Genomic DNA, 20,644 nt, shown 5'->3' with positions numbered 1-20,644 from the left:
GCCAAAAGCCTTCTGGGAAAACGTCTTGTGGACAGATGAGACCAAGATAGAGCTTTTCGGTAAAGCACATCATTCTACTGTTTACCGAAAACGGAATGAGGCCTACAAAGAACAAAACACAGTACCTACGGTAAAATATGGTGGAGGTTCAATGATGTTTTGGGGTTGTTTTGCTGCCTCTGGCACTGGGTGCCTTGACTGTGTGCAAGGCATCATGAAATCTGAGGATTACCAAAGGATTTTGGGTCGCACTGTAGGGCCCAGTGTCAGAAAGCTGGGTTTGCGTCCAAGATCCTGGGTCTTCCAGCAGGACAATGACCCCAAACATACGTCAAAAAGCACTCAGAAATGGATGGCAAAGAAGCGCTGGAGAGTTCTGAAGTGGCCAGCAATGAGCCCAGATCTAAATCCCATTGAACACCTGTGGAGAGATCTTAAAATTGCTGTTGGGAAAAGGTGTCCTTCCAATAAGAGAGACCTGGAGCTGTTTGCAAAGGAAGAGTGGTCCAAAATTCCGGGTGAGAGGTGTCAGAAGCTTATTGATGGTTATAGGAAGCGACTGATTTCAGTTATGTTTTCCAAAGGGTGTGCAACCAAATATTAAGTTAAGGGTGCCAATACTTTTGTCCAGCCCATTTTTGGGGTTTTGTGTGACATTATGTCATATTTGCTTTTCTGCCTCTGTTTTATATTTGTTCCAATACATACAAAGGGAATAAACATGTGTATAGCAAAACATGTGTTAATGCAATACCTTTTTTGTGTGAAATACTTGATTTTCAGGAAAAATATCAAGGGTGCCAACAATTTCGGCCATGACTGTATATCCACTGTATTATCAACGTGTATAAATATATAATTAGACCATATAGTGAACTTGCAAAGTTATTTACTTTAAGGTCATTACAAAGGACAAGAGGGGCCCTCATTGCAACTGGAGGAAAAGAAGTTTAACTTCTGCATATGAAAAGGCTTCTTTACAATAAAATCTGTGAAAATGCAGAATAGACTCCTTCAGGAATGTTTTCTATCTAGCTCATTTGATGTTTAAAAAAAAAAAAAAAAGTGTTGGATGCATTCCTAAATGCACAGAATATAAATGCCTAACATAAAAATAAAAACACCGGAGTGTTAGATTGTTGATCCAGGGAATATCCAATTGTCTCTGGATCAACATTGGGTATAAGATACTGTATATGGAGGTTTTCAGTGTAATTATTCATTTCTTCCAATGGTGGAACTAGAGAACCGTGTGTGTTTTTCAACCTAATGATAACTTAACTGAATAACTGAGTCTAATAGAGAGAAATATGCAGTAAAAAAGTTGTCTAGTCATACCACAGGTTCCTCCTCTTTCATTGGAGCTTCAATTGTGTGGAATTCACTGGCAGAAAAGGAAACATCTGTAGAAGCAGATTGTTCTGTAGCAAAGCAGGAAGGCACATAACAATCCAGTAAAAAAGACATAATAAATTAAATTAAAGCAAAACAGTAGCTTTGTAGTTTATAATGCATGAGTTTACTTCTAAGGGTAGCAGTCTTTCTAGACAAAGTTTATGCATTCAGTTTAACTGAATTAACCAGAAAAATAGTTTGATCTGTGTTTCAATACTCTAGAAGCTGGGTATTGCTAAGCCTGCATTTGTCTAGCTTGGCGGACACCGGAGAACCTTTTAGATCCTGCTTTACTTAAATGCAGCTCTACGTCCTATTACTTGCTACCACTCCAGTACTTGCTAGCATTGTGAAATGCTCATATCAGTCCCCAAAAATTTACATCTTTCAAAAAGCTGCAGGTAAGCAACTCTTACAGCTGGACCTTGCTTCCACTGCTTGCAAACATATGGATGTTTCTTGCTGCTCTTGATAATCCTGGTGGGTTCTACTGATTACCAAACTTGCTTCTGACTGGATTTACATTGCAGTAACATAATATGAGTGTCTGCTATATGTCTATTCAATCCATATAGGTTCTGCTTTCTGGAAGTGACAAAAAGTCCATTCATCCATATATTTGTGCAGTGATTGCTTTAGGATTAAATCACAGTTCAATATACCTCATGTTTTGTGCATGAGAGGTTTCCATGCTTGCTTTTACTTAGTTTAGTATATGGAAAACTAACATGAAGGAACAAAATTGCTGTGCCACAAGGAATAAGACTCCAAGCAAGGTTAGAACCCATTTGGAAACTATGGAAGTGAGAAAATATACATTTTTGGTAAACCAACATTTTAGACACCGCGTCAAAATTAGGGGTTCATTTTTCATGAGCACTTATAGCTGTGCTGCAAATATAATTTATCATCAAGCAAAATATCTTTGTCCTCACATACATGTAAACTCATATTAGTGATATGTGCCAGCCTGATCACTGCAACGCTCTCTGGCTGCTAACTGAGGACAACTAGGATGCAAAATATAAAAGAATGCTATAAAAACAGGTTGAACACCCAACAATTTAATATCTGAAGCATACAATCTGTTTTTGGTATAAAACTAATCAACGGATTTATGAATAAAATAATTTAAATCCAAAGTGGCAAATCCTAAAACCACTCCACCCAATATGAAAGTACAAATATACAGTAAAAGAGTCAATTAGGGCCATTGCTGTTTATGTATTGGATAGAACCAATATTCAAGTTTGAATCCTACTCAATAATTAAATTGTGCACTTGTTTAATAATTAAATCGTGTGAGTTAAATATTTCAAAAAAATTAAATAAAAATTGTTTTTATATATCTGAAGGACATTTTTCCCAGTGTGCAAGAGATGCATGAAAATAAATAACCCGTATAAAGTGATTTTAAAGCTAAAATGTTTTTTTACCTTGCATTCCCTGCATTAAGGGTAAAAATGTTTTAGAACGTGGTGTGTCCATCTAACCCTCTATGCACTTATCTCACTCCTGGATTGATCCAGTGCTGTGCCCAGCTGCAGACTTCTCTCCTCTCTCCCTCTTCACACAGGGACTGACAGGAATCAATAAGAGCCATTGGCTCCTGCTGCTGTCAATCAAATTCAATGAGTAAAGGCAATGTCTTTTATAATTTTAGCAATCACTAATCCATAAAAATGTCACCATTGTGTTTATTTGCATCTACACAAACCTGATCTGATGTTACCCTAAATTTATGCTAAAAATTTACATCAACCATTTCTTTCCTCATGTGTTGTGATGTAGTGTTGAAAGGGGAATTAAACTCTACTAAAGTAAAACTCAAACCTTCACTTTGAGCTTTACCATTTAGCTATCTTACATAAAATTTCACTTTTGTGAAATCATTTTAATCTTTTTCAGCAGATAGTTTGGGGGTAAATATATTATGGTGTGCAAACAATGTAAAATTAGCATAGTGAAAACATTTCAAGAAAAAGATAAAGCATTTTTTCTACGTTTTCACTTTTTCTTCCATATAAAACCCTAGAAACTAATAATATATGTATGCAAATCTACCACCAAATAAAACACTATCTGTCCTGAAAAAAATATAAAAATACAAAACAATATATAAAACACTAAAAAGTATAATATACAGAAGACACCTCTGGACAAAAAAAAGCTCTGAGATGCAAGTAGATTTAAAGGGAAAATGGGTTAAAGAAAATGTTAAAAAATAGCATAAAAAGGATATAACACATTGGGTCTCCCAATGTATCGCACAGTAGAAAACCATTTAACAAAATCTAAAACCACTGTTTTCTGGGTTGGATTCACATATTGGGAGCCTATAAATGCAAACCATCTGGTGCCTTAGGTCCTGCCCATAAACAGGCCTCGCCCCAAAACCATGTCCCTGTTATGCTGCATAAAATGTTTTTTTATTAAAGGATAAGTTCACCTTTCATAACATGTTACACCCATACTCAGGATGCAACATGTAACAAAATATAACATGTTATAAAATGTCCGTCCCCCATTTTGTCAGCTAGCGGGGACTCTTCAACTCGACTAGCTGTCAAAATCTGAAAAAAAGTGGCCATGCGGGGCCCTGTCCGCCCTGCCACGTCACTCATTCACAGTGTTCTGTGAATGAGAAACTACAAGTCCCAACAGCCTTAGAGAGTTGGCTTGTAGTTCTCAATGAACTACCATGGCGCTGTTGAGCGCCATAGCAGTTCATTGATTACTCCTGTCAGTAAGTATTGGCTTGTCCATAAAAGGAATGAGCATGCAGATATAATGACAGGTCTGCAGAATCCCTGCATGCCATCAGTGATCTGCAGGTGCAATGGTTTACAGGCTCCTACAACAAAAAAAGTGCAAATTATTTTTTGTTGAAAGGTGAATTATCCTTTAATCCCTGTTACAATGTGCACAAAAACAAACAGCTTGGAATGTGACAATTGGTAATGGGGGCTGATGCAGCAGGCAGATTTATCTACTTATTTCTAGCTAATTTACCTGTATACTTCCTTATGAAGCAGAACATTATTTACATTCAGTCTATGGGCCTAACAATTCAGCAATAATCCTGCATGACTTAAGCTAACAAAGTAATACATATACTGTCTTTTGGTGGTCAGGGCACAAACAAGATGTTCTTTTGGCACTATTGTCTTGCAAAAATGATTTTATTTTCTGTCAAGCTATTAGGCATAAAGATTTAACAATAAATAAATGGGGTAGAAATTATATCTAAATGTAGAGGGAAAGTCAATAAGGGCTAATTAAGGGTAATTCATGGTTATGGGCTAATAATGGTTAAATACATACAGTTTTCATAAAAAAAACTCAAACTTTGTTTTCACTTTCCAAGTTGTTTTAAGCCTACAGTCTGTCAGAGTTTCTGCAAAAGACCAGGACTCAATCCTGGCCCCTCATAAGGTGTCACCTGTAGGTTAGTGCCTTGCATGTCCTATGGCAAATTCTGTCTGTTATATTTGGTGCATGTGTAAATTTTAAAACTTACAAGACCTACCACTTTACAAGACCTTCAGACAGATAGCTGTAATGAAGACTTAGGTATGCATTTTTAAGACTCCTAGCCAACTAAGGTCATGTTAGATGGTAAAAAGTCCTAGTTAAAAGGAGATGTACAGCCAAAGCTCGTTTGGCTGTATTTTTCCTGTGGCTCACAGGATGCAGTTCGTTCTCCTGTGACCCCTTTTCAGCTGGCACCTGATAATATCACAGAGCCGATTCAGGCTGGGGAAAGATCATGACCATATGGTCCAGCACCTGGCTCAGTCTCTCAATGAGCCACTGAGAGCCTGAGCCATTCACTCCCTCCCCACAGCCCAGTGCTCCTGTGAGCCCTGGAGGGCAGAGCAGAGAGATGGAGACCAACAGTCCCAGCTATCTCCTCAGAGTGGTCAGGAGAACTGAGCCATCAGCAGAACTGTTTGATCATTCAGTCCTCAGCCTTAGAGCTGGCGGGGGACAAATGCAGCATGGGATCGATGCTACATCCACCTAGGTAAGTATGATTAAAGAAAAAAATCCAATATTTCTCTTTTAAAAATTACACACAGTAGAAATTTGATAACAGAGCTAGCATGATGTATTTGTATATCAGTTACCATTCACAATTTGGGAAGAGGGTCTTGAGGGTGTTTCGTGACTTTTTAGTGTGAGATCCATTTCCTGTAGTTACAAAAATTAAAAGCTAAGAATTGATGTCACAAATGAGCCAAAAAATTTACAAAAAAAAGCACAGCAATGAAAAAGATAGGGAACCATAAGGTGAAAAAACTAACCTCATCTTGTGAAAGGGACTGAGATCGAATAAGGGAACGCCTTTTCTTCACAAGGTCGGCATCTCGAAGATGACCTAGACCTCCTCCTTTTCGTGGAGGAGCAACTGGAACAGTTGCTGACTGAAGGGAAGTTTCTCCTTCTTCCAGGTTTAACTCTGTTAAACCTTCATTAACACTTAGTCTTTTCTTAACCCGAGGAGGTGGAACAACTCCAGAATTGCTTGTCTCTTTAACAGTACCTGGTATATTTTCTTCCTCTGTATTTATAATGTCATCTTTCTGAGGAACAATACAAAATTTTGTGTTTTGCTCTGCCTCAGGACATGAGGTCTTTTTTTCCACAGCAGAGTATTTTGGTAAACTGTCTACAGGAGGAGATATTACTAATTTTTGTTTGTCATATTTATTCTGTGTCTCAGGCAAGGCTTCTAATTTATTTTTTAGTTTAGGTGCAGATTCATTATTTTCATGCATTAATTGCTTTATTGTTTCATTTTTATCTGTTATAGCACTTAATGCTTCCTGAGATGCAGGAGTAGACTTTTTCACCACTTGTTCATCAGAGGATAAGTCTGGAAGATTTTCCTTTCCATGGTCTACTTTTACAAAGTGTTTTTCATTCATGGGTGTGGGTTTAACACTGTGTTCCTCTGTGATAGCTTGATCTTCGGAAGTAATATTTTGTTGCTTGGAGTTCAAGTTTGACTGTAGTTCTGAAACAGTGTCATGTTTCTGCTTATCCACGTGAGGATTTTGAGTTGTTGCAGTTGGATGAACACTTGTGAAGTGAGATCGAATTTGACAGAGGTATGTGAGAATAATGAGCTTGTCTGGCACAGAACGAAGCAACATGTCAGATGGAGATAAAAGTGGTGGTATCCCAAGAGCAGCAAACCCATCATATGCCTATAAGTAAATAGGCAGAATTTAGCCAAAAATATGTTAGTATAAAAAAGTATTCCTGCATCACTGGAAAAAGGAAAAACTGACCTTTTTGTTATTCTCCTTGACATTAAGTGGGTCCAACACTTCATAGTTGCTGAAAGAGAGTGAATGACATTTCATTAGGACAATTCATTGCACACTCTTCCATGTGTCAAGGGTTAGAAAAAATTAACAATATCTAAAACACAGCCAACACATTAAGGAAGGTACTTTTGTGCTCAGTTCAAAATTCATTTTAAGAAGCCTTACCTCGCGTCTTACTAAAATTATTAGACCACTAGCAGAACTACTACTAAGAAAAATGGTGCAACTACTCTTGGGCCTACCAAACCCATATGGGACTTGTTACATTTGCAGTAGAGAATCAGAGGCCTCAGAGCACAATGGCAAGCTATAGGCCTGCTGTGAGAGATGATTATGGGGACAATCTGCATGCACAGAAACAGCAGGTGTGGACTGCTGCACTAGGTGATAGGCTATCATTGGATCATGCTGCCTACACGTCATTGTCTCTCAGACTTATTTTAGAGTTGGTGTATCCTGAAAAACACCATTTTCAAAAGGCTCCTACCAAGGCCTATTTTTACAAATACATTTGATAAAATAAAAATTACACGATTTAAAAAAAGTAGTCAAAGAAAGTAGATCCTTGAGTAGCAAATATACTTTTTTAATTACAATATAGTAAATACCATGAAATTCGAAGAAAATCTCAAATAAGTACTATTTAAAGTATATATAAACCCTGACAACGAATTTCTCTGAACTCTTGTTTGTTTAATATACCATTGAAAGCATTTTGCTGAAAAAGAAGCCATTGCACAGAGGGATTACTGTTATCCACATTTATTGCACTCTCTATGATTAAGGTCTATTGGATGAAACTCATTAGAATTGCAGTCCTAAGGTGAGGACTGTCGATGTCATGCTTGCGGATATCTCTGGCAATAAACGTTGATACCACCGATTGCCTCATGTGTGGTGTCTCCTTTTTTTTCCCAGTGTGTGAGCGGGGAGGGCTTGTATTACACCCGACACTCTGGCTTCAATTGGCAGTGAAGAAGAGTGGCTTGGAGAGGATAATTTTTAAGTCTATGCATTAACATTGAAATTGTTTTCTTATAGCCATTTGATTTCCAAAAATCTGTTGATTTTGCTGGAAATCTTGTGAGCTAGCGACATCATGTTCTCGTTTCCAAATTACATTGTTCTCTGAGGACTACAGAACTGGTCTCCGCTATATTACTGAGAGGGGAGGGCTCCGTTATTCTATCTTGTTTCTGTTGTCTTAATACAGAAGGGCAAGCAAGTTTGTTATACAGTACTGGGAGTGTGTTACTGGCAGAATCAAAAGGTACAAATACATTTAAGAAGGTTTGAAAAAAGAAAACCACATCTAAGAACAGGTAGGCTGCAATATATTACTGTTTTATTTTTGGGTTTAAATACATTTTTAGTAAAATTATATCTCTTTCTGCAATACAAAATATAATTTTCATCTTTGAAACATTAACTGAAGAATTAAAATAATTTGGACCCATATGTAGTCATTCTACCTCCTTAGCATGTCTTAGGCTGGCTTCACATACAGCAGGCCAACCAACCTTCTAAATGCACCTGCATTGAAGTGCAGTGCACTACACAGTAACTTCCATACACTGTGCTGCACTGAAAAAAAAAAGGTGTAGCTATATCTGAGCTTCCTCAATGCAACACACCTTAATGCAATCCACCAGAGTGGACAGGTGTAATTAGACCCTTCAATTGTCTACATTTGTCTTCAAATCATTTATTTGTGCTGGGGATGACCCTGGATCTGAGACCCAGGCTGCATGTAGGGTTCCATTTTTTTTTTACATTAAAAAGTTAACTTTGCCCATCCTGACACTAAGGGGTATATATGTAAACTAGTGAATGTGACCACCAAATATTCACTTGTGGTGCATCAATCACTGTTATTTAAAACACGTGCACCTGAAAGATTCATCTATAGTGAATGTTTGGGGAATGTTATATTCACTGCTTAAATGTGCCACCATGTCTTGTCCCCTGTAATACAGTTGTAAAATCCTCAGTGTCCACAGGAGAGCCAAAAGCTGTCTGTGGTTTACCATTAATATTAGTTAATATACTATGGTGGATATGCCAGGTTCACTTTACACTACCTATGGACAAGAGATGGCAGTTGAAAGCTCCAACTGCTGTACACGTATTCTGTAGAGCATTTATGCCAAACATGTACACAAAAACTTGTGGTGTTGCCCTTATCCCAGGGGACAATATCAAACTATTGGAAAGACCCAGCTTAGACAACCTGTTTCTCTTAACCATTTTTTGCATTACGGCGCTGCTTTAATTTAACTGACGCGGTCATGCAACACTACACCCAAATGAAATTCATGTCCCTTTTTCCCCACAAATTGAGCTTTCTGTGGTTGGTATTTGGTCGCCTGTGCGGTTTTTATTTTTTGCGCTATAAGCAAACAAAATCAGCAATTTTGAGAAAAAACTATATTTTGGACTTTTTGCTATTAAACATTTCCAGCAAAAAAAATAAAAAAAATCGAATTTCATCATAAATTTAGGCCAAAATGTATTCTGCTACATGTCTTTGCTAAAAAAAATCCCAATACGTGTAAATGAATTGGTTTATGTGAAAGTTATAGCGTTTACAAATGGCGGTATAGATAATGGGATTTTTTTTTTCTACTAGTAATGGGGGCGATCAGCGACTTTTAGCGGGACTGAGGTGGACATTCTGACACAGGGGGGAACTAACTTGGTGTCACTGACATCCCCAGTGACACCAATACAATGATCAGTGCTAAAAAAAAAGCACTGGCACTGTACTAATGACACTGGGCAGAAAGGGGATAATGTGAGGGGTGATAAAAGGGTTAACTGTGTGCTGGGAGTGTTTTACTAGGGGTCGGGTGGTGTGTGCTTCACTGTAAACACACTGATCGGGATGGCTGTACTGTGCACAGCCATCCCGAGCAGTGTGCTCGAGCTGACAGGGAGGAAGATTGTTTGTAAACAAAACAATCTTCCTTCCCGTTGGAGAAGCTCGGTAAACACCGGGCGCCGGCAGGTAATTACCGGCTGGGACCCGGTGACTGAAATCCGCGGCCTCGAATGGCGGCGCGGGTAGGGCTCTCTTGCACGCTCCCTACCCAGGAATGCAGAATGACATATATATACATGATCCTGCGCACAGGTGCTGCCCTGTAGCAGTATATCTGCTATAGGGAGGACCTAAAGCAGTTCATATTGGTCAGCCAAGAGATATTTTCCAATAGATTTAGGATTGCTTCTTAAACACGCCACAATTAACTGGAATGGGCTATGATGAACCTGTCCATAGCTGTCAAATTTCCAGACAGACCCAGACACAGCATGGCTACACTGACACACAGTTATATAATAAGGAATAAAGGCACAGTCAAATGCCTTTAAGCTTCCCAAAAATTAGACAAAAGTAATAACAGGTTATAGTTAGAGTTCTAAACAGCTATGTCAAAATACTTGTTCGGGACAGAGATTTTGTAACCCCTTCATGACAATGGTAAAATAAATCTTAATGCCTGAACACAGATTTGCAACTTTGACATGTGTTAGTAAAACTATACATATCATCACAACTTAGTGTAATTATGTGAATTATACCTTGTTTTTATTTAGGACAAATTGGGCTTTTATTTTATGGTAAATAGTAATGGATATCTCCATGCACAAAAAAAAAAAATAGCTATATATTTCTTGCTATCATTCTGACCTACCACCAAAGGACAACCCAAAACAAATTCCCCTGCCCCTGACGATCACAGAGATACCACGTGTGCGTATTATTTGTTGTTTGCAACCACAGTATAGCTCAAAAACAATAGTACACATTTTGCTTTTCTTATCAAGCCTAAAACACTGATGTTGACAAGCACTGATACTAACTTTAAAAAATACATTTTTTAATCCTATCTAAAGTACACTGACCCTAACTTTTGACTCTAAAATCTAAAGGAAAGTTGTACAGGAAAGTTAACCCTAACACTGACCTAGATCAAGCTCTGATATATCTAGTTATCATATATATATATATATATATATATATATATATATACAGTTGCAAGAAAAAGTATGTGAACCCCTTGGGATTACGTGGAGTTTTGCATGAATTGGGCATAAAATGTGCTCTGAATGTCATCTAAGTCACAACAACAGAAGAACACAGTCTGCTGAACATAATACTACACAAACATTAGATGTTGCCATGGTTTAATTGCACATAACATGTAAACATTCACAGTGCAGGGAGGAAAAAGTATGTGAGGCCCTAGCTTAATGACTTCTCCCAGAGCTAATTGGAGCCAGGAGTGAGCCAACCTTGACTCCAATCAGTGTGATGATATTGGAAGTGTTGCTGACAGCTGTCCTGCCCTTAAAAAACACACACCTGTTTTGGGTTTACTGGTTTCAAGAAGCACTGTCTGATGTGAACCATGCCTCGCAGAAAAGAGCTCTCAGAAGACCTACGATCAAGAATTGTTGACTTGCATGAAGCTGGAAAGGGTTACAAAAGTATCTCCAAAAGCCTTGATGTTCATGTGTCCATGGTAAGACAGACTGTCTACAAATGGAGAAAGTTTAGCAGTGTTGCTACTCTCCCTAGGCGTGGTCGTCCTGTAAAAATGACTGCAAGAGCACAGCGCAGAATGCTGCATGAGGTAAAGAAGAATCCCAGAGTGTCAGCTAAAGACCTACAGAAATCTCTGGCACATGCTAACATTTTTGTTGACACATCTACAATAAGGAAAACATTAAACAAGAATGGAGTACATGGGAGGACACCATGGAGGAAGCCATTGCTGTCCAAAAAGAATATTGCAGCACGTTTGAAGTTTGCAAAAGAGCACCTGGATGTTCCACAGCACTACTGGCAAAATATACTGTGGACAGATGAAACCAAGATTGAGTTGTTTGGGAAGAACACACAACACTATGTGTGGAGAAAAAAAGGCACAGCACACCAACATCAAAACCTCATCCCCACTGTAAAACATGGCGGAAGGAGCATCATGGTTTTGGGCTGCTTTGCTGCCCTAGGGCCTGGACGGATTGTTGTCATTGATGGGAAAATGAATTCCAGAGTTTATCAAGACATTTTGCAGGAAAACGTACGACCATCTGTCGCCAACTGATGCTCCGCAGAGGATGGGTGATGCAACAGGACAATGACCAAAAGCATACAAGTAATTCAACAAAACAATGGCTGCAACAGCACAGAATACGCCTTCTGAAATGGCTCAGTCAGAGTCCTGACCTTAACCCGATTGAAATGCTGTGGAATGACCTTGAGAGAGCGATTCACACCAGACATCCCAAGAATATTGCTACACTGAAACAGTTTTGTGAAGAGGAGTGGTCCAAAATTACTCCAGATCGTTGTGCAGGTCTGATCTGCAACTACAGGAAATGTTTGGTTGAGGTTATTGCTGCCAAAGGAGGGTCAACCAGTTATTAAGTCCAAAGGTTCACATACTTTTTCCTCCCTGCACTGTGAATGTTTACATGTTATGTGCCATTAAACCATGGCAACATCTAATGTTTGTGTAGTATAATGTTCAGCAGACTGTGTTCTTCTATTGTTGTGACTTAGATGACGTTCAGAGCACATTTTATGCCCAATTCATGCAATACTCCACGTAATCCCAAAGGGTTCACATACTTTTTCTTGCAACTGTATATATATATATATATATATATATATATATATATATATATATATATATATATATATATACACACATACACACACACACAATTTTTTTTTTTTTTTACACAAACTTTTTTTTTGTTTACGATTTTCTCCTCTAACAGGGAGAAAAAGATACATTCAAGGGTAGAATAAAAACATAGGGTTGGGCTGTACAGTGACCAATCACAGGCTAACAATAGGTGATTGGGAACCAGTCATTTTGGGTGGCACCCTGGTCCTTGGTACAGAAGATCCAGACAATCTGGAAGGGCCTACGGAGGGTCTGACAGGTACAATATAGAAATTACTGAGCAACTATCACATTGTGCAAAAAAGTACCAGTGTATACCAATATGAAAAGACCAAGGTGTTGCTTGGCACTCTATGGAGAGTACGGCTTGCTGAAGGAGCACCATGAAACCTGCAGCTTTTTATCTCTCACCTGCTACTACTCTGCTCCACCAGCATGAGCAGGTTAGCGAAGTATCCCTCTGGGACCCACTCACGGCACTGCTATGTCTGGAGCCCGTAGCTTACAGGAGATCTTTAAATTGAAAGCACACAAAAGCCTCAGGACACCAGCCAAGAGGATATGGTGAGAGAATTAGATGCCCCTGACTATCCACTCACTCTGGCTGATGACGACCATTGCTGCTGATATAAAAAAAAACACTTTCTACTCTGCCATCATGGAGCTGGAAGCTGATCTTTTAGCATTATCTGAGAAAATTTTGGCAGTGAAAAGAGCTGATAACCAGAGAGACAAAGCCATATTGTGATTAGAAACAGCAACAGAGTCAGCACACCTTATCACTATTAATAGACATTTAGAAGACTTGGACAATTGGGGGAGAAGACAGAATATCAGAGTAAGAGGCATTCCTGAGTCTGTAGATTCAGATAAGATCACAGCAGCTTTAAGTTCAGTGTTTAACAGTCTGCTTGAATAGTCTACAGATTCCTTCATTGATTTTGTGCACACTCATAGAGCCTTGAAGCCGAAAACCGTCTGATTTTAACCCACCCCAGGACATAATCTGGTGCTTGCAAAGTTTTGGCTTAAAACAGGAGATCTTGGCAAAGACAAGAGATAAGGAGCTGATTATATTTAATGAACATACAGTTTTACTGTTTCAAGATCTATCGCTAATAACACTGAAAAATAGAAGGGCAATGCACCCCCTGTTGGAGCTGCTCAGAGAAAATGGAATATCATACAAGTGGCGGCCACTCACAATGGGAAGTCATTCCTCCTAAGAATGCCAGATCAATTGCCAACCTGAATATCTACATGTACCACCAATAGATCTCCCAGAATGGTATGTCGAATTACGCCTCCCCTCCTTGGAGCACAGCCCTCTACAGTCCCCGCAATCCTCACCAGCAAAACCACCTCATAAAAAAGGGAAATAAGGACAGCAACAAGGAACAGGATTGGTTCGTTCGCCTTCTCAAGGCAAAAACATCAATGGCCACATAAGCATACCTGAAAGTTAAAACGCTTGTTCTATTTTGCTTCATTTCCCTTTCATTATTAAGGTCAAATATATTTTTATTGTGTTTTTAGATATAGCAGGTAGAGCAGTAAATGGTACAGTAGTATTGAAAACAGAAAAAGAAAATAAAAAAAAATAGGAATGTACAACATAATCCTATAAGGACAAATTCTGTTGCAGTACAACAAAATCTGGGTCCGACCAGTACTGGCTTAGACAGCTGTAGGTAGTAGGAGTGTCGTAGTGGTCATTCCATTTGAGGCGACTACTTGGGGTAGGTGTCAGGCCCGGAACCCCAAGATTTACCACATTCATTAAAGCATAATCATGTCCCACAAAAAGGACAAGAGAATGAAAACAGGAAAAGAAACAAGGGAGAAACTAGGGAAGAAAAAGGAGAAAGAAAAGAGGCGTGGAATTCGGAGTGAACCTAGCCCAGGAATAATAGAGATATGAAAAGAGACATGACCCCTGCAAAAAGGGAACTTATCTCATGGGGAGATGAGGGAATCGATAAGAACTCCTTGAAGTATGGTCACTCAACTGCCGGGGCACTGGGAGCAGGATCCGGCACGCCCAGAAGAGAAACATGTTTAAAAACATCTGATGATGAAAAATGCATCCAGATATACCAGAGTGATGTGAATTTGGAAAAATTATCTGCATCCATGGCAATGGTTTCCTCTATGAGCATTATGTCATTCAACGTAACTACCCAGTGGGTGAGAGGGGGGGAAACAGATGATTTACAGAAGCAGGGGATGGTTAGTCTGGCCGCCGAGAGGAAAAAACATAAAAAAAAACAAATGGCAGCACAGTGGCTAAATGGTTAGCACTTCCGCCTGGCAGTACTAGGATCGTTGGTTCAAATCCCAGCCGCAGCACCTCCTGCCTGGAGTTTGCATGTTCTCCCTGTGCCTGCGTGGTTTCCTCCGGGTGCTCCGGTTTCCTCCCACACTCCAAAGATATGCTGGTAGGTTAATTGGATCCTGTCTAAATTGGCCCTTGTATATGAATGTGAGTTAGGGACCTTAGATTGTACGCCCCTTGAGGGTTAGGGACTGATGTGAATGTACAATATATATGTAAAGCACTGCGTAAATTGACGGCACTATATAAGTACCTGAAATAAAATAATAAAAATAAATAAAAGGTTCTTTTTTTGAGAAGCTACCAAACCAGGCAAAACAGAGAGTAAAGCGATTTAAGGTGAACGCCTTACAGAATTGTCATACATTTTTGTTGTATATTCAAAAATGGATTGTCAAAAATGACGTATCTTGGAGCACTCCCACCATATATGTATAGAGGAGCCCCTTTCTTGCTTGCAACACCAGCACACACTTGAAGTAGAAGCAAAAGCTCTATGGAGCATGACAGGGTCCCTATGCCAACGAGATAAAACATTGATTTTTTTTTTTCCTGTGCATAACAGGATATAGAAGATTTATGGGTAAACAAAAACGCTATATGCCATTGTGCGGTGGAGGCCTCATATCCCAGCTCAGTGGACCAGAACTTGGTGTATGCTGGCAATGTGTCATGGAGAATGGATTGGGACAACTTATATATTGTGGAAAGCGCATGTCTTGGAATCTCGGAAAGGGAGCATAGACTATCGAATTCTATGAGGGGTCTGTGGGTAAGAGTGATGTCAAAGATTTTCTTACACTTGGAGATCAAATGAGTTCTAGTTAACCAATCCCCTTCTGAGGTCCAAGGCACATTAGGAGTCACTGGGAGGCCCGAGTGCGGATGGAAGAAAGTATGTAGCACTGGCCATGAAGAGTGGAGAAATGGGCCGAGTTGAGAACTGCCTACTCTTTGAGGACAAGCCAAATTATCAAACAAGGAGGTGAGAGTTGATGGATCAGAGGAAAGAGTGTTTATGAATTTGGAATCATACCAGAGACTGAGAGTAGCTAAACTCAAAGGTGTTGCATTCTGAAGTCAAAAAAGGTCCTTACTATATCCCCAAGGGTGATCTTGGAGATCTATGGAAGAGAGATCTTGTTCCACCATAGTAGAAGCTTTTGTGATCGGATGGGGGAACCAATCTAGGATGCGGGTTAAGAGGGATGCAGCATAGTATAATTAAAAATCCGGAAGTCCCACGCCTCCTTGATCATTGGCATATGTAAGGAGCTTGTGTCTTAGTCTGGAATATCCATTACGTCACACAAAGCGAATGGAGAGAGTTCTGAGAGGGCGGAAAAAGGCTTTAGGTGGGGTAATAGGGACCGTATGAAACACATAGTGGAGTTTGGGCAGGATATCCATTTTGAGGGTATTAATTCAGCCAAACCATAGAATAGAAGTGGCATTCCAGGTTTCTAGGTCCTTAAACATTAGAGAGCTATAACTTAGGACATAAAGGTCGGAGAGATTAGAAGGAATCGTGATACCTAAATAAGATATACTCCTGGACCACCACTGAAAAGGGTAGTTATGTTTTAAATGATTAAGGGACTGTAGCGGTAAGGAAATGTTTAGAGCTCCAGTTTTGGATACATTTAATTTAAAGTTACTAAAATGTCCGAATCTTTTAAATTCATGCACAACAGCGGGAATAATTACAAGCGGTTGCTGTATATATAAGAGCAAATAGTTTACATACAGTGATAGCTTAAAGTGTGCAAAAATAGTAGAGATGCCAGAGATGGAGGGGTTGTTCCTGATGGCCTGAGCGAGATGTTCCATTACGATAAAGAGAAGAAGGGAGAGGGGACAACCCTGGCAAGTACCATTTGAGATCCAGAAAGGTTCCGACTGGATGCCGTTCACAAGAACAGAAACCTTAGGTTTAGAATATAAGAACATAACCTTTGTAATAAAATTAGGGCCCAGGCCCAGTTGTTCCAAAGAAAGATGTAGAAACCTCCAGTCAACCCTGTCGAAAGCCTTCTCGGCATCAAACTACAGGATGCATGCTTTTAGGTTGTGTCTGCAAACGTAAGAAATGAGATGTATAGTCTTTGTGGTATTGTCCCTGGCCTCATGTCCAGGGACAAAGCCCACTTGATCCTGATTTATTAGAGAAGATAGTAGAGGAGATAGGCAGGATGCCAGGACCTTAGCAAAGAGCTTGATGTCTATATTCAAGAGAGAGATGGGTCTGTAGTTGCTACATGTAGACAAGTCCTTACCTGGTTTGGGGAGAACTGAATTGTGAGCATGTAAGAGATGAGAAGTGGGAAGGGTGGTAGTATCAATAGCATTAAAGGCAGTAAAAAAATATGGAAAGGTTCACAAATTTGTGTGTCATCCTTGTGCAGGGGCCATGCTAATCTTCTCTGTATCATTCCAATTTTAGTATATGTCCTGCTGAAGTGAGGACTCCCTTTCATTATTAATGTCATCTGAGCCAGGTTGGCGTCGCCCCCCTCTATGGCGTCATCCATGGCTCTTATGATATAACAGTGTGGCGGTTAGATTTTGACCAAATAACTTATGATATATTCTTGACATTACAGTTTTTATATCTTGATTTACAGTTGGAAGAATTTTCTTTCTTAGTTCCTAAAGGACACCTATAGCTTAAGCATTGGTTAGGAGTCTCTGGATTTAGCTATGTACTTTTTTAAAAAATGTTTGTGCTTGACAAATACATGGTGGACCTTTATACGTTTACCTTCACTGTTACATTTATAATCATAGAATTGCAATACTGATACTTCTCTAGAGGATATTGATATCTCCCAGATCTCTGTATCTAAATTACATAAGAGAACATTTATTATTTGTCACAGTAAGAGATCTACTCATGTTTGGGTACTTCTACGTAGTTACAATGTCATTTTATTTACAGTCCAGCAACTTCTGATGAGGTGTGGTCTTGTTTTATGTGTTTTTCCTTCCATTGGGAAGAAACACTGAGATTCAGAATTTGCTGAAAACATTCGTTGGACGCTAAAGATATTCATTATCTATTTAAAAATGGGACTTACCACAATTTAGCTTTAGATTGCTATGTTGATCTATCTAGCTTATGCTGAAATACAAATATTATATGTTTATTATTAACGAGTTTATCATAAGATTTTGTCGGGCTGCAGTTACTCTCTTTACTCTTTTGCTGATCCCTGTTGATTTCACATCTTTTTTTTTTGGTATTTTGTTTGCCTTTCGGGGAGCTCTTCCCACTGTTCCCACACATGGCTTAGAAACTACATACAGTATATACCTTGGTTTGTGGATTCTATAACTCTCCTACAGACTAAATAATATACACTAATTTGGGGTGTTTTCACCAAAGAAATGTAGTAGAATACATTTTGACCTAAATGTGTGAAGAAATTTTATTTATTTGCAAAATTTTATAACAGAAACAAAGAAAAATGCGTTTTTTTCAAAAGTTTCAGGGTTTTTTTTGTTTTATTTAGCAAAAAATAAAAAACTCAGTGATGATTAAATACCCCCCAAAAGAAAGCACTATTTATGTGAAAAAAATGATAAAAAATTCATATGGGTATAGTGTTGCATGACCGCGCAAATGTCATTCAAAGTGCGACAGCGCTGAAAGCTGAAAATTGGCCTGGGTAGGAAGGGGGTAAAAGTGCCCGGCATTGAAGTGGTTAACATCTCCCTATTTTCCTCAAACATATCATGCAACTAACTCTTTAGCAAAGACTACGGGAGTTTCTGTTCTAATTGGGAAAATAGCAGGAGGTCGACCACCAACTTGTAGACCCAGAAGGGCGCTATCTGTTCCTTAAGGGTAATCGTAAAGGCATTCCGATCACTTTGGCAAATGTATACTTTCCTAACACTGCCCATGTTGCCTTCTGTAAAAAATGAGTAGGCGGAATTAAATGGTTTGCTTCAGGATGAATAATTCTGGGGGGAGATTTTAATATCCCTTTGAATCCTCTACAAGACAAGTCCAATTGGAAAGTGTGAAATATCATATACTGAAACATATTAAATCTATGCTTCACTACCTGACTCTTCTAGATTCTTGCATGCACCCATCTCTATCTCCCTTAATTTTCCTGACACACAAAGCAGGCAAGGCTCATTAAGGCTAAACCCTACTTTACCTACAGATCTTATTACCTTACAAAAATCCACCAAGGCACTCCAATTATACTTTTCTACTAATGAGTCAGCAGAACTCTCCCCTTTGAGAATGTGTGCTTCACGAAGAGTTCATTACTACAGGTGCCAATGTAAAAAAGCCTCAGAAAGCAGAGTAGCTAATTTGATCAACAAAACAGCCAAATTGGAATTGGCCCATAAACAGTCTACGACAACACACTTAGCAACTGCGTTACTAGAAAAGAAATATTGGACTAGAAAGCTAAATGCATCCTTTTGCACGGGAAAGGTATCTACTATGAGCATGGAGATACAAATGAGAAAGCCCTGAAAGAATCCACTTTGACTTCTAATATCTTAGCAATTAAATCATCGATAGGAACCCTAGAATACTCAACAGAAAATATCTCATTGGAATTTCATAGTTACTACACCAAGCTATAGAACCTTCCACCTATACATAAACCCCCTGCTTTTCAGGGCGACAGATCTCAAATTATTGCAGATTACCTTACTCAGAGTTGGATGCCCAGATTGTTGGGGGCAAACGCTGAGTCGCTAGAGAGGCCTTTCAAGGAGGAGGAGTTTCTACTGGCAATCTAGGAGCTGAAACCTGGAAAAAGCCTGGGTTTAAAAAATGGGTTTACTGCTCTGTATTATAAAATTTTTCTTCCACTTATTCAAACTCCTCTTCTGCAAGCTTTAAACTGTTTGAAAGACTTACCTCAAAATTCAAATTCTTTTCTGGCGGCTCATGTCTCCATAATTCCAAAACCTGGAAAAGATCCTACTGACTGTGCCAGTTGTCAACCAATTTCATTGCTTAACCTTGATTTAACAATATTGGCTAAGATGCTGGCTAATCGCCTAAGACCTTTTGTTTCTAAACTTATTGGACCTGAACAGGTAGGGTTCATGCCAGGGAAGGAAGCCAGGGACAATGTCACCAAGGCTTTAAATTTAACCCATAGTGCCGGCACAAAATCGAGGGCCTTCTCCTGTTCACAGATGCAGAGAAAACCTTCATGGGATGGGATGGCATGGGATTATATGCTTGCCACTTGTGGACATATTGGCTTAAAACCCCATATGCTAGCTTGGATAACTTCACTATACCAAACTCCCTCAGCGCAAATAAAAATGAATGGTACTTTATCAACTTCCAGTCCTGTTTCACAATGGCACCAGGCAAGGTTGCCCATTGTCACCTTTGCTATTTATTTTATCTTTGGAACTTTTCATCCGTACCATCAATCTAACACAAACAATCACTGGCTACCAAGTTGGCAGCAGGGAATACAAAATAGCAGTTTATGCTGATGACTTAATATTTTTCCTCACACAACCACACACCTCCATCCCCAATATCTTACAATCTTTCAACCATTATGGATACATTTCCAGCCTTAAGATCAATTATAATAAATCAGAGGCCCTAAACATTACACTTACTCCTAACTCCTTACACCTGGAGCATTAGAAGAACGCCTTCAAATGTGTCCCTAAAGCTTTGAAATATTTAGGAGTATAGCTGGCTTCCAATTTGATAGACATTTTTCCAACTAATTTTAAACCCCCTACATTTTTCCAACTAATTTTAAACCCCCTTTACGGAAAATTGAAAAAGATCTTTCTAATTGGACCCTTAAACACTTTTCATGGTTTGGACGTGCGTCCATTATTAAAATGACCATTCTTCCCAGAGTTTGTTG

General features: G+C 39.1%; 1 protein-coding gene and 1 non-coding gene across 5 annotated transcripts in view; both read right to left on the bottom strand.

The window, feature by feature from the left end:
• The window catches only part of LOC149440328 (EH domain-binding protein 1-like protein 1), a 207,910-nt gene that overhangs the window by 24,455 nt on the left and 162,811 nt on the right, over window positions 1-20,644 (bottom strand). For 2 of the 4 annotated variants that reach the window (XM_089658776.1, XM_089658777.1), the window contains exons 11-14: window positions 6,693-6,741; window positions 5,703-6,608; window positions 5,526-5,589; window positions 1,339-1,421 (exon numbers count right to left, since the gene is read on the bottom strand). In XM_089658776.1, coding sequence (XP_089514902.1) covers window positions 1,339-1,421; window positions 5,526-5,589; window positions 5,703-6,608; window positions 6,693-6,741 — 1,102 coding nt within the window. Of the gene's footprint in view, window positions 1-1,338; window positions 1,422-2,758; window positions 3,011-5,525; window positions 5,590-5,702; window positions 6,609-6,692; window positions 6,742-20,644 lie in introns of those variants that run through there. The other 2 variants (XM_089658779.1, XM_089658780.1) reach the window with 2 other exon arrangements.
• LOC149440329 (U6 spliceosomal RNA) lies at window positions 17,126-17,232 on the bottom strand. Its single transcript, XR_016307676.1, has one exon. It is a non-coding gene; the product is annotated as a U6 spliceosomal RNA (small nuclear RNA).

The sequence above is a fragment of the Staurois parvus genome, unplaced genomic scaffold (assembly GCF_062004578.1).
Source record: "Staurois parvus isolate SC_StPar_1 unplaced genomic scaffold, SC_StPar_1.0 ptg001091l, whole genome shotgun sequence".
Lineage (NCBI taxonomy): Eukaryota > Metazoa > Chordata > Amphibia > Anura > Ranidae > Staurois > Staurois parvus.
The sequence above is the reverse complement of the archived record's forward strand: the minus strand, read 5'-3'. Positions and strand labels throughout refer to the sequence as shown.